Source organism: Neodiprion fabricii, chromosome 3, assembly GCF_021155785.1.
Source record: "Neodiprion fabricii isolate iyNeoFabr1 chromosome 3, iyNeoFabr1.1, whole genome shotgun sequence".
In the NCBI taxonomy this organism is placed as follows: domain Eukaryota; kingdom Metazoa; phylum Arthropoda; class Insecta; order Hymenoptera; family Diprionidae; genus Neodiprion; species Neodiprion fabricii.
This window is the reverse complement of record NC_060241.1, coordinates 1,264,961-1,282,069: the sequence shown is the minus strand read 5'-3', so window position 1 is coordinate 1,282,069 and position 17,109 is coordinate 1,264,961. Positions and strand designations below refer to the sequence as shown.

General features: G+C 38.3%; 2 protein-coding genes across 3 annotated transcripts in view; one reads left to right on the top strand and one right to left on the bottom strand.

The window, feature by feature from the left end:
* The first annotated feature begins 4,841 nt into the window (after window positions 1-4,841).
* LOC124177166 (metabotropic glutamate receptor 1-like) overlaps window positions 4,842-17,109 on the top strand; it is a 41,815-nt gene continuing 29,547 nt past the window's right edge. Inside the window, exon 1 of one of the 2 annotated variants that reach the window (XM_046559242.1) lies at window positions 4,842-5,807. The gene's annotated coding sequence lies outside the window, so the exon portion shown is untranslated. Of the gene's footprint in view, window positions 5,808-16,507; window positions 17,004-17,109 lie in introns of those variants that run through there. The other variant, XM_046559241.1, reaches the window with a different exon arrangement.
* LOC124177169 lies at window positions 11,257-13,862 on the bottom strand. Its single transcript, XM_046559254.1, has 2 exons — window positions 13,532-13,862; window positions 11,257-12,131 (listed from the first exon to the last, which is right to left on the bottom strand). Exons 1-2 carry the CDS (start codon window positions 13,647-13,649, stop codon window positions 11,827-11,829), a joined length of 423 nt encoding a protein of 140 aa, XP_046415210.1. The 5' UTR covers window positions 13,650-13,862; the 3' UTR covers window positions 11,257-11,826.

The window sequence follows — 17,109 nt, the reverse complement described above, 5'->3', positions numbered from 1 at the left end:
CGCGTTTGTTTGTCACTGCGAGGCTGTCTTCACATTTGGAATCAACGATGCTGCCTCCTTCAAAATTTCTTCCTGGGTATCGGTACTGTACTTGTTTATTTCGTTACGTCTCAATTTATTATTGTAGATCAAAGGTTGATGCATGGTGTTGTTGTCTCTAAAATTTAGAGCGCCTTGAACTCGGAGTGTCTTCCAAAGTTGCAACCGAAATACGTATATATACCAGTTATTCTTGCAGTAATGGCTATCCTTTTGTAAAAGGGTCTAACTTTTCAACAACGATTTAATGCGTACATCATATTTTTGAGAAATTGTCGTAAATCTTGAATGCTGCGTCTATCAATTTGGAAATCATATCGCTAACAAAATATCGTCGTATTTTATTTGATTGCAGAAATGAATTGCAACAACGTTGATACGCGTTATGGATTATCTGGATTCAAAGAGCCTGCCAATAAATTTTGAAAACATTGTGCGGTATCTGAACAGATGAATTCAATGTAGAAAAATAACAGGTATGAATCATTCGGGATCAGTTTCAAAACTTACTTCTATTGAATACTACGTACATATACGATTTGTTTGCTTATTTATTAATTTACTTATTAGACATTAACGAGATATACCTATGTTCGAGGAAAAAGATATAATACTGTATATGAATTATGAAAATGAAATATCAGCAAAATGCTACTTTACACAGTAACGGAAAGAAATTACAGCAAGATCGCAAATATTTGAGTTGAGAGAACCCTTATAGCAACAAATGTCGGAAAATATAATACAAAATCAGAACGGGTCACAATGTTGCGGGAGAAAAAAAACTGGCACGCGTTTAATATCATTCTTGATTTTACTATGATACCGCTGTGTGACGATAGTATAATTTCAAAAGTGCCCGCGAAATTTTGCCTAGCACAGCCATCTCGACTCAGGCGTCAGGCGGGAGAAACGGCTGAGCATTTGAGAACATTCTACGGGAAGACGCCAAGCCGACCAATCTTAAATTCCCCGCAGAAATTGTATACTCATTATTAATACCAGTTTTAATTAATTTTAACACATCATTACCAGTTAGTCTCCGTAATTACAATAACGTGTGATTCAATACTAAACAATAAAACGAAGACACGAAATCGACAGAATCATCAATTTTAAAACTTTTGCATTGCTGAGTCAGCACGAGGAAAACTTTCAAAAAACCGTAGTCTTCAACTTCATCGGAAAATACTCAATACCATCTAGACGGTAACACGACGGAGCTGCGGCGAAATAATAAACAACGGCACGAGTGATTTTTAATTTAGTTATGAAGTTTAAACTTTTTTGTTATCATCCCAGACAATTTTATAAACTGACGTGTGTTAATTCCGGTGTATTTTATTTTAATTTGTTTGTGAATGTTTGAATGAATGTGTAATTTCAATTATTTTGACGATGGACAGGATTTGAAGAGTTATTATATGCTATTTATATTCCCTTTACATTTTATTTATATTTTAGTTATATTTCATTTACATTTTCTTTACATTTAATTTTTCCCAGTTATAGTCAATCTCATATTTATTATCGTATTCATCATTTTTTTTTCTAAGCCTGTCCATTGATTTCATCTTTTTCTTTTACATTCTACAGTAGGCTCAAATTCTTCACCGTCCCCTTATTTATGTTATTTATATCCCCGTATTTACATACGTGTTTGACTTCCCGAATTAATAAGAATAGGCAAAAACAAAAATAAAAAAACTGTTATTTACATTTGGCACCCAACGTTCAGGCAAGAATTTGAGTCTTTTTAAGCCTCTAGGAATAACAACTTAGACATAGAATGACAAACATTGTTGACGGGTAAAAGTAATGCTAATATAATCGTTACTAGGTCGAGAGCAAAAACGCTAAGCCTGCACTCTACCACCACACCGTTGACTATTGATAGACGCAAGCAGACGACTCAGTCTATTCCGTTAGACAAAGTCATGGAGGAAGAACTCAAACAGTTACGATTGGAGAAGGAGAAATTGGAACAACTGAAAGATGATCTTAAAAAACAGCAGGAGGATCTCCATTCTCGTAGTGAGTTGGCAAAACAAGTCAGCTTGTTGCAAAAAGAAAAAGAAAGTCAAGCGCGAGTTTTAAATGAGCTACGCAGAGGTTCATCAAGTCAACAGGTAGATACAACAACTCAGTTGATAGGTGGATTGATAAATCATTTTCAATGTTTACAAGTTGAGATTAAAGTCCCTAAATTCAGTGACGAAGAGAATCAAAACCCTTTAGAATTTTTAGCTGATTTAGAAAATTATTTTAATGTAAGTATAACGTATCGAATTTACAGAAAGTATGGGTATTCAACAATTCGTTGATAGGTAGAGCCAAAGTATGGTTAGATTTAAATAAAGATATGTGCGACACCCATGAAAATTTCAAAAAATATTTTAAATCAGAATTCTATTCCGTGCAGTATCAAGTTAAAGCAAAAAGTAAATGGGCTGCACGTAGATATAAATCACAAGAGGGTACGTTAAAAAGTTATTTTACAAAGCAAAGTAAGGAAGCCAAATATATATTTCCTTTACATTTTATTTATATGTTATTTATATTTCATTTACATTTTCTTTACATTTAATTTTTCCCAGTTATAGTCAATCTCATATTTATTATCGTATTCATCATTTTTTTTTCTAAACCCGTCCACTGATTTCATCTCTTTCTTTTATATTCTACAATAGGCTCAAATTCTTCACCGTCCCCTTATTTATATTATTTATATCCCCGTATTTACATACGTTTTTGACCTCCCGAATTAATAAGAATAGGAAAAAACAAAAATAAAAAACTATTACTTACAGCTGTTATTTCCCGAAATTTACCGATTTTACAAGAATGGCCCGGTAAAATTTCACTGCTGCGTGTATTGATTTGGTGGATAAAGTACTAACAATATCTTATTGTCTCTTATCTGATTACAGAAACAGACTACATTGCAGCGCTATTGACCGCATCTAGCAATGATGGGGGTGAAATCACCAGATCAATCAATCTCTAAGAACAGAGTAGAAACCAAATCAATCACTACGCCGAGTAAAAGTGAGTGGTACGTAATCGATATGATTTTGAATTATCGGGTTACCCCTTTAATTTCGAATGATTTTAGCACTTTATTCTAACTGATATTGAATTCTGTTCACCTATTTAAAGCATTATTTAGATACTTGGGCTTATTCGATATGCCTTTTGTTATTCAATTCTGTAATTCTTTCATCATTGCATCGAAAATCTTGTTTTGAGCCAGACTGTCTTTAGTGACATAAAATCTGATGCAAATGGTCGTGTAAGTAATATCTGGTTATATCCTCATTCCAGTGTAAAAAGTGCGTCGCTTCACCGTTCAACCTGATCGTGAGATGCTAGGAGAGCTACTACGTGGAAAGTGTGGAGCATCCCGGAGGAGGTAAGAATACTCATTTTAATATAATTTTTTGATAATCCAAGCTGGCACATTTAAAAGCGAAATTTGGTCCGCGCGTAAGATGCGGTGAATAAATACGAAGGCTGAGAAAAGTGATAATTATTTTGAGAAAGAATTATCCAGTTTGGTAAAATAACTCGAGTTTCGTTTCTTCTTTTTTTCCAGAGCTAAGCAGAGACATCCGAGTAACTTCTCCATTACTTGGCGACGCTGGTGAGTTTGCATGAGTTAGGTTACGGGTGTATTTCCCTGGGACTTCTCTGTCATGTGGCGTGGCGGTAACAATTGTTACACGAATCTTTGATTTTTTAGCTCTAGAGATAGACTCATTCGCAATCGCAACGATGCTTGACTTTCAATCGAGTCATTTTTTGCCATTAATTTTCCCATAGCTTAGATGAAGTTAGATATTTTGCACGTTGCCAAAAGTGGAATGAGGATCGCGACAGGTAACCATCGCTTACTCGGCATTCGCGAGAACGAATTGCGTTTAACTATAACTGATATAATGATCTACGTTGAGATTTATCAATGACGTCGCTTAAGGGATGGATTCACCTGAGGTTTTTTAATCATTTTCACATGATTGTTCATCTATTATGAAATTTCGAAGTCTGGCAAAGCGTAACGTAATCAAACTGCATGTCACATCTCGAATCATTTTCAATTTTTCAAAGGCCAGCAAGTATCAATAAACTGCAGGTTTAGCTCGCTTAGAGAAATGCCGATTAGCGTACAGGATGTTCATAATTCATTTTACAAAAGGTTGATGTACCGGTAGTCCGCCGGCAATCGGTAAAATAATACCTACGTTAGAATACCAGGGTTTCTCCGAAGGCCGGCAGACTAAGGTACAAAAACATTTTGCTCCCCACAGGTAAACTACGCAAAAGTAAGTCAGAGTGACCACGGCGCAAATGAGGAAGAATGATGTGTGTTGGAAAGAATGGGGAATCGCTTGGATCGAATATAGGTAACCGGGTAGGTAGAGGGGGTCGTTTTGGGACTCGCCGCGGTGTACGAATGTGTGTGCGAGTGTCTCTCTTCGCAACATTTCCGTTGGGTGGTTTCGTTGGGATTAAGGCGAGGGTAGGAAGGTCGCGACGTATCGCGGTGTTACTAACTTTTGCAATCCACAGCGTCAAACGATCACAGTGATTTTCCTTTTAAAACACACGAACGACTCGGTATAAGAGTTTCCGGACCATCTGTAAGCTTTCAAATTTTAACGAGGCTTAATTCCGCGTGCTTTTGCCACTGAAACGATTTCTCAGTCGTTATCTAGTTCAATTATTCAGTCGTCATTCGTCATTATTTTATTAAATCGATCTCTGTGATCGTCTGAATGGGCGAAACGCATCTCTGGACCATCTTTCGCGTTCCGTGGTACGCTGGATGGGAAGAGATGCTGAGCTCGAAGACGTCGCGTCGAAGAGGACCGCCGACCGTCACGCCACGCAATAATGCATGCCTTTTTTTCACCCCAACCCCCCTCCCGGACTTGATTCGCATCTCAGAACAACAATCCGCATCGCATTGCGTCGAATTCGTAAAGACGCAGATGCGGATTGGGTTTCTAGAGAATTTATCGACAAGTCCTAGTGTTTTAAGGCCATTTTCACCAGGTTGACTGACCGCGCTTTTTGTGCGACGGTTTTGCAAATGTTGTATATTGTCAAAAGGTAAAACCTTCAGATTTTCAGTCAATTTTGTTACGAATAATGTATTTTTCAACTGTCACTGTGCCTTTTGCGCTTCGCTTAATACTTTTCGATTCTGAGAAAAAGTGCGGCATTTGCAAACCGCGCTCAACGCGTCACGTTGGGACGAAAATTGCGGAGTGTATAGTGAATGAAGAATATTTATGTAAGTATTCATAAAGTATTCACAAATTGTTGAAAAATATTTATTGTACTGATCCTATCATTTTTTCTTACAGGGTAACAGACAACAGACAGGTTTTATGCTTGAATGAAGAGTTGCCATAATGACAAAGTGCGGTGATATTTATTCTTTCTAACGTTTTTTTCGTTGTATATTTTGCATTGTTTAGCAATTAAATTTCATTGCAAGTTGCGGATGATTCGTTGAAGAGATACCCGTTAATGGTCGATTACTTTGAATTTACTTTGAATCCTGCTTCAGATCTCTGCAGATCTTTCGATTTGCAGCGATTGTGCTTCTTCTTCTAATATCCAATTGCCATTTAAAATGCTCCGCAGATATCCGAACTCACACTGCATCGAGATGGAACTCATAACTCTTCATCCTAGTTTAGGCCTTGCTGCAGCTGGTGATGGGTGGTCCACCGCTTCCAGTGTTTTGAAAACAAGCACATGTAAGATATTCTATCTCCATAAATGTAGTACTCGTGACAATTTGTTTATTTTTTTAAATGTAAGTAATTGCGATCTTGGAAATTCCATGTTCAGGTTGTGTGTATCTTTATTTGATCAATGTGAAAAGTTTGCGAATCTGTTTTTGTATACGTAGGTATATTGTGTGTGTGATTACCGAAAATGATGCTACTAATAGTTGGTTTTCAACACCTGGTGCAAAAGTGTCGGGATTTACTCTAAAATGAATAATTATTTATCGGCCGAACAAGTTAATTTGATTCTCACATAAAATTTGCAAAAGCTGAGCTGATGTTTGGAAAGCGTTTCACGATCGGCTTCTTAGAAGTCTCCGTCAAAAATCTAGTTACTTGAACGAGGGGGGAAAATAAATGTACCGTATAGTCAAATCTGGAATAGATAATAATAATTGTTCGATAAGTTAGATTACCGTGTAACTCAAATTCAATATTTATTTCTTTTTGTCGGACGAATAATTATCGTCCGATCATTTCATTGCCATAACAATTTATTGAATTCGCTTTAATCGAAAGGGTGCCAATCAATAAACCCTTGTAAAGCAAACTAAAACTGATTTTCAAATATTCTACAGTGCGTACGGTAGTCGTGACGAGCTTGAATTTTTCTAGTCTAACCAGAGTGAATTCGGATTAATGCACACGTCGATGCTTCACAGTAACAAAAATGAATTTTCATTCTCATAACAATCTATCGTCTTGAGGAAAATCGAATTCACTTCTTCGTTAATTTATTCGCACGAAGAAAAATTTAAAAAAAGGTAGTTTCCGTCGGTTAAGAAGGAGTGCAGAAATTCAATTAGTTTCATTTTCGTCGGCTAGGACGGAGTGCAGAATCATCATAAGTCAACTCTGACTCTAACCCTCGCAATTTTACCTCCGGAGTTAGCAGCTCATTCCGTTTGATTGAAAGATGGCACGGCGGGCATTGCCAATTCGAAGTGCAGATCGGGATGTTCCCGGTGTTGCACGCTGCAAGGCTGACGAACGACTGACGTCCGATCGTTTTCCCCCACCCGAAATTCAGTCGTCACGTGTTGTAAAACAACAGAGACCAGGGAAGCCGATTAAAAGAACAGGACACAGGATGTTTTGGGTACCGCGGATCGTACGAATGGGGAATCGTTCCTCCGTTGCATTGATTTTTTCGCAAATTGCAGGCTGAGGTGTTCGTATTTATTTCAACCAAGGTGCGCGTGTAGAAATAGAGCGGGAAATTTTTGGGCGATATTATTAGTATTATTTTTATACCTTTTTATTAACTCGATTTCTTGTCCCTCTGTTTGGTACAAAATTTGCAATCGATTTTAAACTAACTGCCCAGTGAGCCGGGGACTTGAAACTTCAAACACAGCCCAGACCTGGATGACAATGCAATGTTATTTGTTTGAAAAATATGAGAAAAAAAATTTCGGACAATTCGGATTGGAACTCGAACTCAGATCAGGTGAAAAGAAACTGCAATATACGTGACATTAGCCACGTCTCTTCGTCATAATCTCATCGGGATATTTAAAGTCGATTGCAAAATTTCACACACTTACAGACAAAACTAAAAAGCAGAAAACAATGATCTACAACTTAAAAACTTTGAAATTCGAATCGGTTTCTATTCGTTTTTCTTCGAGCTGCGCGAAACACACACTAGTCTCTGTTGATCATTGTTGCCGGAGAGCATTTCGCTAATTGCGACTCGAGTATCCTCCGCACTGTCGTCGGTATACGTGGTCGGTGTCTGCACCCTCGACTCGCGTCTGTTCGAGCACCGCCTCGAAGTGCTGCGGGTGCTGAGAAGAGAGCTTTTTCCCCTCCCAGTAATTTAACGTCCCCTTCTTTGATCCTCCGCAACGTAACCCGTCGGGGCTACCAGAGATTTTCCTCCGCCTTTGCGAACTTTGCATTTCGGGGTAAAGAAAAACAAGGTGAAAATATGAACGTATGTACACGCTGTTGATTTTTCGTGTGCCAAATTTTTCTTCTCATTTGCCCTGCCGTTTTTTGCCTTATCTTCTTTCGCTGCACGGACGAATTTCTCGGGATATAGGAGCCTGGTGATCATTTTGTTAGAATGCAAAAGGGACACGGGTTTACGGAAAATGTTGAAAATTTGTCGAGCAAATACTTATACGCACAGGCTTGTCAAAGCTTTGACGAGAATCGTATAAACGGTTATTTTATTTGAGTTTTGAATTGTTACATTTAATCAACAGCGTATTCACGCCTTTTTCATGCTGCAACAAGGCGACGGCAAATCAATGATATTCTGAAAACATCGATGGTGAAAACAAGCGCGGGAGTTTACAAAAATCACAGCAACAATCGTAGAAAGAAAAATGAGCACGAAAATTAAAAATTTTCAATCATCGTCGTTGTTATAAATATGTATGAAATGTAAGAATTTAGTATAAATTAAATTAGGCAAAATTAAATTAACTAAACATTCTAACGAGCAGCGAGTAATTTAGCTGAAAATATAGATTTACTATTGAACTCATTGTCAGTAATGCGGGTTTACTTTTTATATACCTTGATAAGTTCCCGACAGATGTTGGCACAGCAATTTAAAGCGAGCACAGCACCACACGAGCACGTGTACGTAGTCTCACACACAGAGAGATCGCACACACTCTCGCAATTCCGCGTACATACCAGACTTGATTCGATTCAATATTTCCACCAACTCGTGCGACACTCACGCCTTACGTTTTGTCCTGTGGTGTATTTCGCCTTCTATTGTTTCTTGAATTGCCCCTTTGCGAATTGAATTTAACTCCCATCGGTTCATTATTACGTTTACGGTTGTTCAATTTTTTTTTTCAGCAAACCAATTAGCGATTTTCCCCGTTAATTATTGCTTCCGCGTTTTATTAAAACGGCCCTCGTTACTGCCTCATTCAAATATTTCGTTTCCTCGAATATTCCTTAACGATATTTGTCCGTTTCTGCAATTTTTCCGTTCTATTAAATTTTTTTTTTTTTTTTGTTTTTGTTTTTTAACAACAATTACCAGCTGCTGTGAATGAGTTGTGTTATACGCATTGCATGTTTCGGATTCCATCAATAAATACGTGCAATTGAAATGAAAATTTCAGTATCTCGATAAAGAATATGAAAACTTACTACATGGGATCAAAGCTTGTCTTTTCTGTGCGTTAGAAATAATTAATGCGCCAACCGTGATCTCAGAGAATATGCCTTAGTTAATATTACAGGACGCGTGCTCGGCATGGGCGTAATAACGCGGCATTCCTGAGCCAATTTTGAAAAGTGCTCGTTCAATTAGTAAAGTTCGCAGAATTGGGTCACTGTGCTTCGTTATACATACGTGTTTTGAATGTGCCTACGTGTGTCGTGTATATGAAGATGATTTTCCCCCAAAACCGAGCGCAGGGCGCAAAGTGGCTACATTATATCTCTGAATTAATAACGGATTAAATTGTACGCTGATCCCAGCTGCTACGAGGGCCGTGTAACGAGCAGAAAATTTGGCTGATTAGACCGTCCGCATCCTTCGCTTTGCGCGTGTAATCATAGGGTAATAAACAGTTTTTTTGCGGTACTTTTCGTTACAATGAAAAGAGAAGAGTCCGTGGGTCTTGTCGAAAAATGAAAAAATTTTGAAAGAAATATTAGAAACATTCTTGAAATAAATATATAGATTGGAGAAAACGTAATCGTTCATTTGGTAAACACGTACTTCCGGTAGAACTGGAAGTTCAAATTCAACGGGATACGGCAATTTTTCATGCCCATCATTTCGTTGCAAAGTTCTGTAAGTTTTAAATTTTTTCATCCAGTCGCTTCCGTTCTTTCGGACAGACCGATATTTTTCTAAAAATCTGTTTTCCGGATTCGAGAGGTTCGAAAACTTACGTTCGTCGATATCAGAATAATATTACTCAACCACGGTGACAGAAAGTAATAAAGGAGAATAGAAAGAATTTTGTCACGTTTGGGCTGTTGTATCATCTGCTATTATAGTCGCAGGTATTTATAAAGCTACCTAGAACAACAATGGTATTAATATTCTACAAATGAAAGAGCGTCACTTAATTATTCATAATCGATGGGATTTCCGCCTTGTTGACTCACGCGAGTCGAAATATTTGTCAACGAATCTATGCAGGAATGTCCGTATATGTAGGCATAAGCAATGAAATTACGAAACTGACGCGATCGAAAGTCGATCCACGCGAGTTTAACGATTTCACTAATTTTCAGCAATCTTGATTTCACGATACCGTAAACGCTGACAAAATTTTCACGTACGTGTCTTAGGGGCCATACGAGTATCGGCTAACGCATTTTTTGCAAATTTTGGCATCCCACGCCAAGTGACAACGATTGGTAACGTCAGCTTGTTCTGCCCACTACACTGTTTTCAACGTTTTAAGGTTGCGTTTTCAACGCGTGCGTTTAAAGAATTTTATTTTATTATTCTTGGCTTTGGTCACGTACTCTGAATTTCCTGGAATGCCTGATACTACAGAGTAACGTTTGATGACATTTCTCTGGACGGCCTATATCCCTGTTTTAGGATTAGCTGATACTTGAATTTCCCCTACCGCGATATCGATTTGTGGAAAAATTTGAAGTTGCAAACGATCGTTGCGTGTTTTCCGTACAACTTACAATTAGACTACATAGGTATAACAAATATCTCTCGCAGGATCCGAGGCACATGCTTTTTACCTGCGCTTGTCACATCGTACGTACATAATTTGTCGAAGAATTACTCAACAACGCGAAAAGCTTGTTAAAAATTATAAGGGTTCCCGCTTTGTTTGGGTTCGGGTATCGGATTGCGTCGGGTTGGCTCGAGTTTTGGCCTCGTTTCAGTTACGCCTCCCAGATTTTCGTGATAGGGGCGCCTCGACGAAACCAGCCAAGGAAAATACGCATTAACGCTCCCTTGTTATACCCTACACGGTTAAACAAACTTTTACAATGATACCTGCAGGCCTCGCTGGCTGCGCGCACGAGTTTCGTCCAACGTTGCAAATCAACCTCACTCACCGCGTCCTTTGACCCCGTTGACCACTTACCTTCAACTTTTCATACTGTAAATAATACGTCGTTCTGTAGAAAATTGTTCATTAAAATAAATCTGGACCTTATTTTATTTTGAAACACTGGTTGATTGATACACGAGGTTTCCTTTGGAATAATTTGTGTACTTACAAAATTAGGTATCGTTTTCGCTGTTGAAATTTCAGACTTTCCTTATCCTATCCTACGTGTGACATCGATGTATATAATTGAAAAAAGAGAAAATTTCACTTGAAACATGTTTTTTTTTTTTCAGTAAGCGGTGATCTTGCGCGATTAATTTTTTAAATTCCAAGAATTTCAGTAGAAAATTAACGATATCTTATCGCAATTATCGTCGTTGCTATTCTACAAAATTCGTCAGTTCTTCATTGCATAATTTATTCATAATTTTGAGTATAATAATCAGCACAAAGTTAACCTTCGATGTGTTTGCAGACATTTTAGACGAATTATACTCGTCGAGAATTAAAAAAAAAGTCCGGATTCATTCACCCTTAAAATTCCTCTGACTTCGCCGTTTTCTTGAAATTGAGAATACGCGTAATTAGAAGTACTGAAAATATCAAAATCTTCGCGACACGTTTCCATACGGAAAACTTGATCGCTAAAATTTAGTCCAAATCCTTCGAGTCATTCCTCTAATAATTCGGATGCGTGTAATAATTGTTGAAAAATTGAAATATTCGCTATGCCGTAACCGGAAGTGGTGGAAGCTTGAAAAATTTCACGTATCATGTCTAAATACCCTATACTTTATTCGTTTTTTTTTTTTCATGAAACATTAATCGAAATCGACGAAGCAGTTTTCCCGGAATTCACGACGAACAGGCGCAACATTTTCAGCGACAATTTCTCACCGCGCAGCTTTCTGAATTTCTCCTTAATTATACAGCCGTTCGATTTCGAAAACCGCGTCTCTCGGCGAGTCCATTTATCCCTTGACGCGTCTCGCCCTTTTTTCGCGTTTCTTGTAACTCCTCCCGGCGTGATTCTGCTTCGCTCCACCGTGCGGCTGACGCTCCTTTCCGCAATCATTTTTCGTGCAAACCCTCGTCTTGTTCTTGCACCGGCACGTGTTGCACTCCACGTGGGTGATCTCGCCCTCCTTGCAATCGTCCAGCTCGCGTCGCAGACGCGTTGCGCAAAAGGACGATTTGCACGAGGCTTTTCCACCCTCGAGGCAAACGCAGCTGACGCACTCCTCGGCCCAAGCGTCACCAACGACGCACGGCCTGTCTGCAAAAGTCGTGAAAAACACACATTGCGATCAATCCAGCGTTGCGAAAGAGAAGGAAACAAGCCGGAAATACATTTTTCTTGCCATACTTTTCATCGCCATGGAAAGGGACGAGAGTGTTCTCCGAACTTTTGCGATGATCTCGAAAACGGCCGAGTGAAAAATCACAGCCAAATTTAACAGTTTTGAAAGCAAAATCAATTTTTTTTTTTTATTGATTAATTATCTGACGTCAGAAGTACTGGAATAAATATTGTCTTTCGGATCCAATGATTCCTTTTTTTTTATTTCTTGCGTGGTACGCGAGAAGGGATAGAACGAGAAGAATTAGAGAAAAGTTGCAAAATTATTTCGTCACACGTCTTTTCAATTCATTCCGCTAGAGATTTATTTTATAAAATTACATATATAAATCTAAGGTCAAGACAAGTGTTTGTTGGGGTTGGATATAAAAAGTCGATTTATTCGCTCGGGCGGGGAAATTTATACCGCAAACGTGGGAATTTCACAACGGGCCAAAAACTGTTGGAAATAATTCAGCGATGATGTTTATTTGTAACGTGTGGCTGTGGTGCACAGGTGCGGAGAAAGGTGCGTGTCTTATGGGGTACAATATATAAACCAGTTTAAAGTCCGCGTTGTACTTTCATTTTTTTTTTTTGTTTTTTATTCCTTCTTTCCATGCTCCATATTTTCTTCTCACTTCTCCATCTTCATCCTTGCCTCCACGTTAAATTATGATCTAGGTTAATTGTACAAAACTCTTTTCTATGATCGACGTATGATAATAGTTATAAATAAAGAATTAAAAATCGTGACAAATTACGCAAACGACGTAAACTTCGACCGAAAGAAATAACCTGTAATTTCGAAGATAAATCATGCATAGTAGGAGGATTTGTTTCGATATTACCTTCACTTGGATGTAGAATGGCTTTTCATTAACGTTCCTTTTTTTTTTTTCTCAATGAATTTTACGAGTGACGATGGCTCATCGCCAAAAGTCAAGGATAGTTTACAAATAGTATAAACAGAGATAAAAATATTTCTTCACAATCAGCCGCGTTTCACCGTAGGCGTTAGAGAATGATCAGGTTTGACTCGTTCTCAGCTGACGAGCTTATAATGCCTTTTCAAGAGACAAAAACAGAAAAAAGAAACAAATTCTTTCCGCGTATTTAATTACATAAAACTATACAAACAACGATGCCATTCAAAAAATATTCCATATAGTACAACAATCGGTGTAAACTGTAATTATCATTCGTCCGATAGGAACTGATGAGGTTTTATCGAACGAGAGTAGTAAAAAAAAAAAAAAATTATTATACACAGAATTTAGACGTGAAAATAAAAATTATACGAACGAAAAAAAAAGGGGGAATGCAATTTCTCTCACCGTGGCTGGGCTCGATGGTCAAGGCCTGAGCGAGAAACCTTTTTGGGTCTGCGGATTTGACGGATAGAAAAAAGATGAGGAAAATGAAAAACGGCGAATTTCCCCCAGCGCCGATCATGACTCGGTGGGAAATTGGAGGGATTGTTAATTTTTTTAAAATATTTCAACTCAATTGATTGACTTTGAATCCCGACGTTTTCCGGTCTTCTTACGGAAAAAAGAAACGAGAAAAAAAAAACAACAACAAAAAAGAAAATTAATAACCAATTCACGCACAGCTCACGACTCGCGTCCGTTCCCGATGATAGCTGCGTATCGACTGAACCAATTATAACGGTCGTCCTCGTCGCGTTGCGGTTTATTCAAATCTTCCCTCTCCCTCTGTGCGTTTTCTACGCTCTCGTATTATTATAGCTGCACGCACAAGCGCTTCGGTATTTTTACGCTCGCGTGCGCGTGTCACTAACACGCATTTAACACGCGATTACATCGGTGTGATTACAGTCTCTTGACCAGCTCGGCGGTCGCTGGATACTGTTACGCACGTGGCTTCTCTGTCTTACGTCACGCGATTCGGTTCTCAATTGACGAGCAGGGAAAAACGGCAGTGCCAATTTCTTTACCGCGGGCGAGAAGATAAGACGACAGGAAAAATACGGGCCTCGACTGACTGACCCTTGGACAATCACTGAAATTTCAGGTTTCAAACTCGTTTCGAACTGAAATATTATTAAAAGTTTTACCAATCTGACTTCAGATTCGTCATCAGCGATTCAAGAAACTTTCGAGTATCAATTTTCGTCGAAATTCAAAGGGTTTTAGTTATTTTTTCAGGGTGTTGAACAAGCTATAGTTAAATTTTGCAAATCTGATTTCGACTTCGCATTCAGCGACTCGAAAACCTCATGGTTATACCAATTTTAATTCGGATCCATTATCCCATTCTCAAAATATCGTCGTTATAATTTAATCTTTTGCAATGTTATGTTTAAATAATTTAAAATTGTACTCTAGACTTCGTAACGTGGAGATGTAGTGAGAATACAGTTTTTTATATTCACGGTGATTAATAAATAACTCCTTTTTTTCTCTAAAAATAAAGAAACGGAAAATGAAAAAATGTAAAAAATCATGCAAACGTATGAAAAAAAAAAAATTCCTGCACATTAGTACGAAAATAATGTTATTCTTTTACGCTCATTTTTGGCTCGCTTATCAATTTCGCGGGTGTTTGTTGCGAGAGAAAAGCAGAGAGAGTCGCGGCGGCAGGAATTTGTAGCGTATCGTGCAGGCATTAGCGATACCAATTTTAATGGCATTCACGACTTGGTCGTAAAAACGTTGCAATAATTTTGCGCCCGCTATCGTGTCACCAACGACTTTTATCACCATCCTATGCAATTTCAATTTCATACCTGCATACGGGTAGAAGAAATTCTATCCTCGAAAGAATTTAACAATTATCGTTTTTCTAGTCATTGTCAGACAGGAAAAAATTCAAATAGATAGTCTTTCGTGTGGATTTAGATTATTTCGTAATCAAAATTGAAAGGATTCTGTGGCGAAATAATGTTGTTTTTTTTTTTTTTTCAATAATTTGACAAATCATCATGGTAATTCTGAAAAGAAAAGTATGACAAGTGAATGAATTTTCGACGTGTTTATAGACGTTTTAATCCTTTCGGTACTGTTATCCGTTCCAGTGTACATACATTGCAAAAATTTATGACAAAAGTTTTACTCGGGTTTTTTTTTTTTCAGGAATAGGTTTTACGAACAATTCGAATACTATAATAATATTCGAAAATAAAAAAGTACAGCTAAAGTAGTCGAAAAAAGATGCGTGTAATTTTCGATCTCGTGTTTAATTTTATAGCCCATTTGAAATTAATTTTCTGCCTGTAGCAAATAAGAAAACTAATGTTTCTCGAATAGTCTGAAGTGTCATAAAAAGAAATGTACAAGCTCGGCGCCTATTAATGTGAAGTTGTAAAAAAAAAAGAAAATTCGTGTCCACTGTAATGGACGTGCGTGTAATTTTTTTACACGTGTTAAGGAAAATTTAGAAACAAATTAAATACCGTGGTCAAAGAATACAGAATCATAAAAATCAGAAAGATACCGTGACGAAAAATTTTATTGCAACGCTAGGATCTAATTTAGCTTTGAAATGGTTAAAGGCGGGGGAGGGGGGTTTACAGCTTGGACGGTATAAAATCTTACCTATTTTCAGGAGTTTCTTTTTAATAAGAAAACGAAAACATTTGGAGCAATTTGAGTTTCAGGACTTTGTTATTTATAGTATCAAGAATATTTTAGAATTTTTTGTCATCGAAATTATTAACAAAATGGCGTCATGGCGTGTATTAAACGAAATGTAAAACTTGGAGAATTTTAGAAAAAGTGGGATACGTAGATGCGTTGAAAATTTGAGGCGGTAAAAAAAGAAGCGAACATTCTCTTCCGATTTCTTTGACCTACCGTTTTAAATCAACCGTATATTTCTGCTGCCGCGTGTTTCCAGGACTCACCCTCCAATAATTCCTGATTCTCTAGCTCACAATCATCCCTGAGCCTAGGCGTGGAAGGGAAATCGAAGCCGGGACGCCGACCCGTCGACGGATATCAAAACCTGGAACAGTCGGCGTTTTCATCCCCCGCAATTTCCCACTTAATATCCTCTCGCCGCCAATTGTCGACCCTACTCTCTTACTCTTGTTACAATCCCACCCCTCTCCCACCTTTCGACGATTTTCGCTTCTTCGTTCGTGCGGGAAACCCCCCCCCCCCCCCCAAAAAAAAAATCAAAAAAAAAAAAAAACTAAACGTAATCCCGTTCATTCAATCGGAAATCAAAGCTCTTGACAATCAATGAAAGCAAGGCTTTCCAGTTTGTCACAGAACCAACGGAACTTTGTTTATATACTTGCGTTTCGACGAAGATATCACGGGATTATTGGCTTGAATCGGTGAGTCGATTTTCGAATCGCGCGCGCGTCTCGCGATCCCGTCAATTTCTCGCGTACGAAGCGCGTTGTTTCTGGATGCGCGCGGCTGAGGCGGGAGAGCCAGAAAAGGTTGAGGGATCCAGACGGCGCTGGCGTCCCGACGCCTCGCCGCGAACTTTTCGCTTGATCGCAGTTTGAACCTCACGCGGTACCGAGACGCTGGCCGGCCGCCAGTGACGAACCGTAAATATAACGCGCGGCTGATTGATTCCGAGGCGAATCGTTGAATTGGATTTGTTTCCGTGCCCTTTTCCCTTGTATTGAAAACTTGATTGTAAATTGCCGACAAGAAAATAAATCGGTGTTCGATTATACAGACTAAAACTGTGTAAAACTTTACAATTAATGAAATTCGATTGATCTGTCGAGTGAGCGTGATTGATAAAAATTTTATTGTGATCCATTTTGACAGTGTGGAAAAATAATCGTGATACAAGGAACAGCGATTGCAAAACATACCCGAGGTATCTTCCACGCCAACTCGGCGAATCATTTTTTATACGATTTTCCTAACGCTATACAGCACTCGTGATATATTTAAAAAACTTCTCTCAAACCGTTATTGTTTTT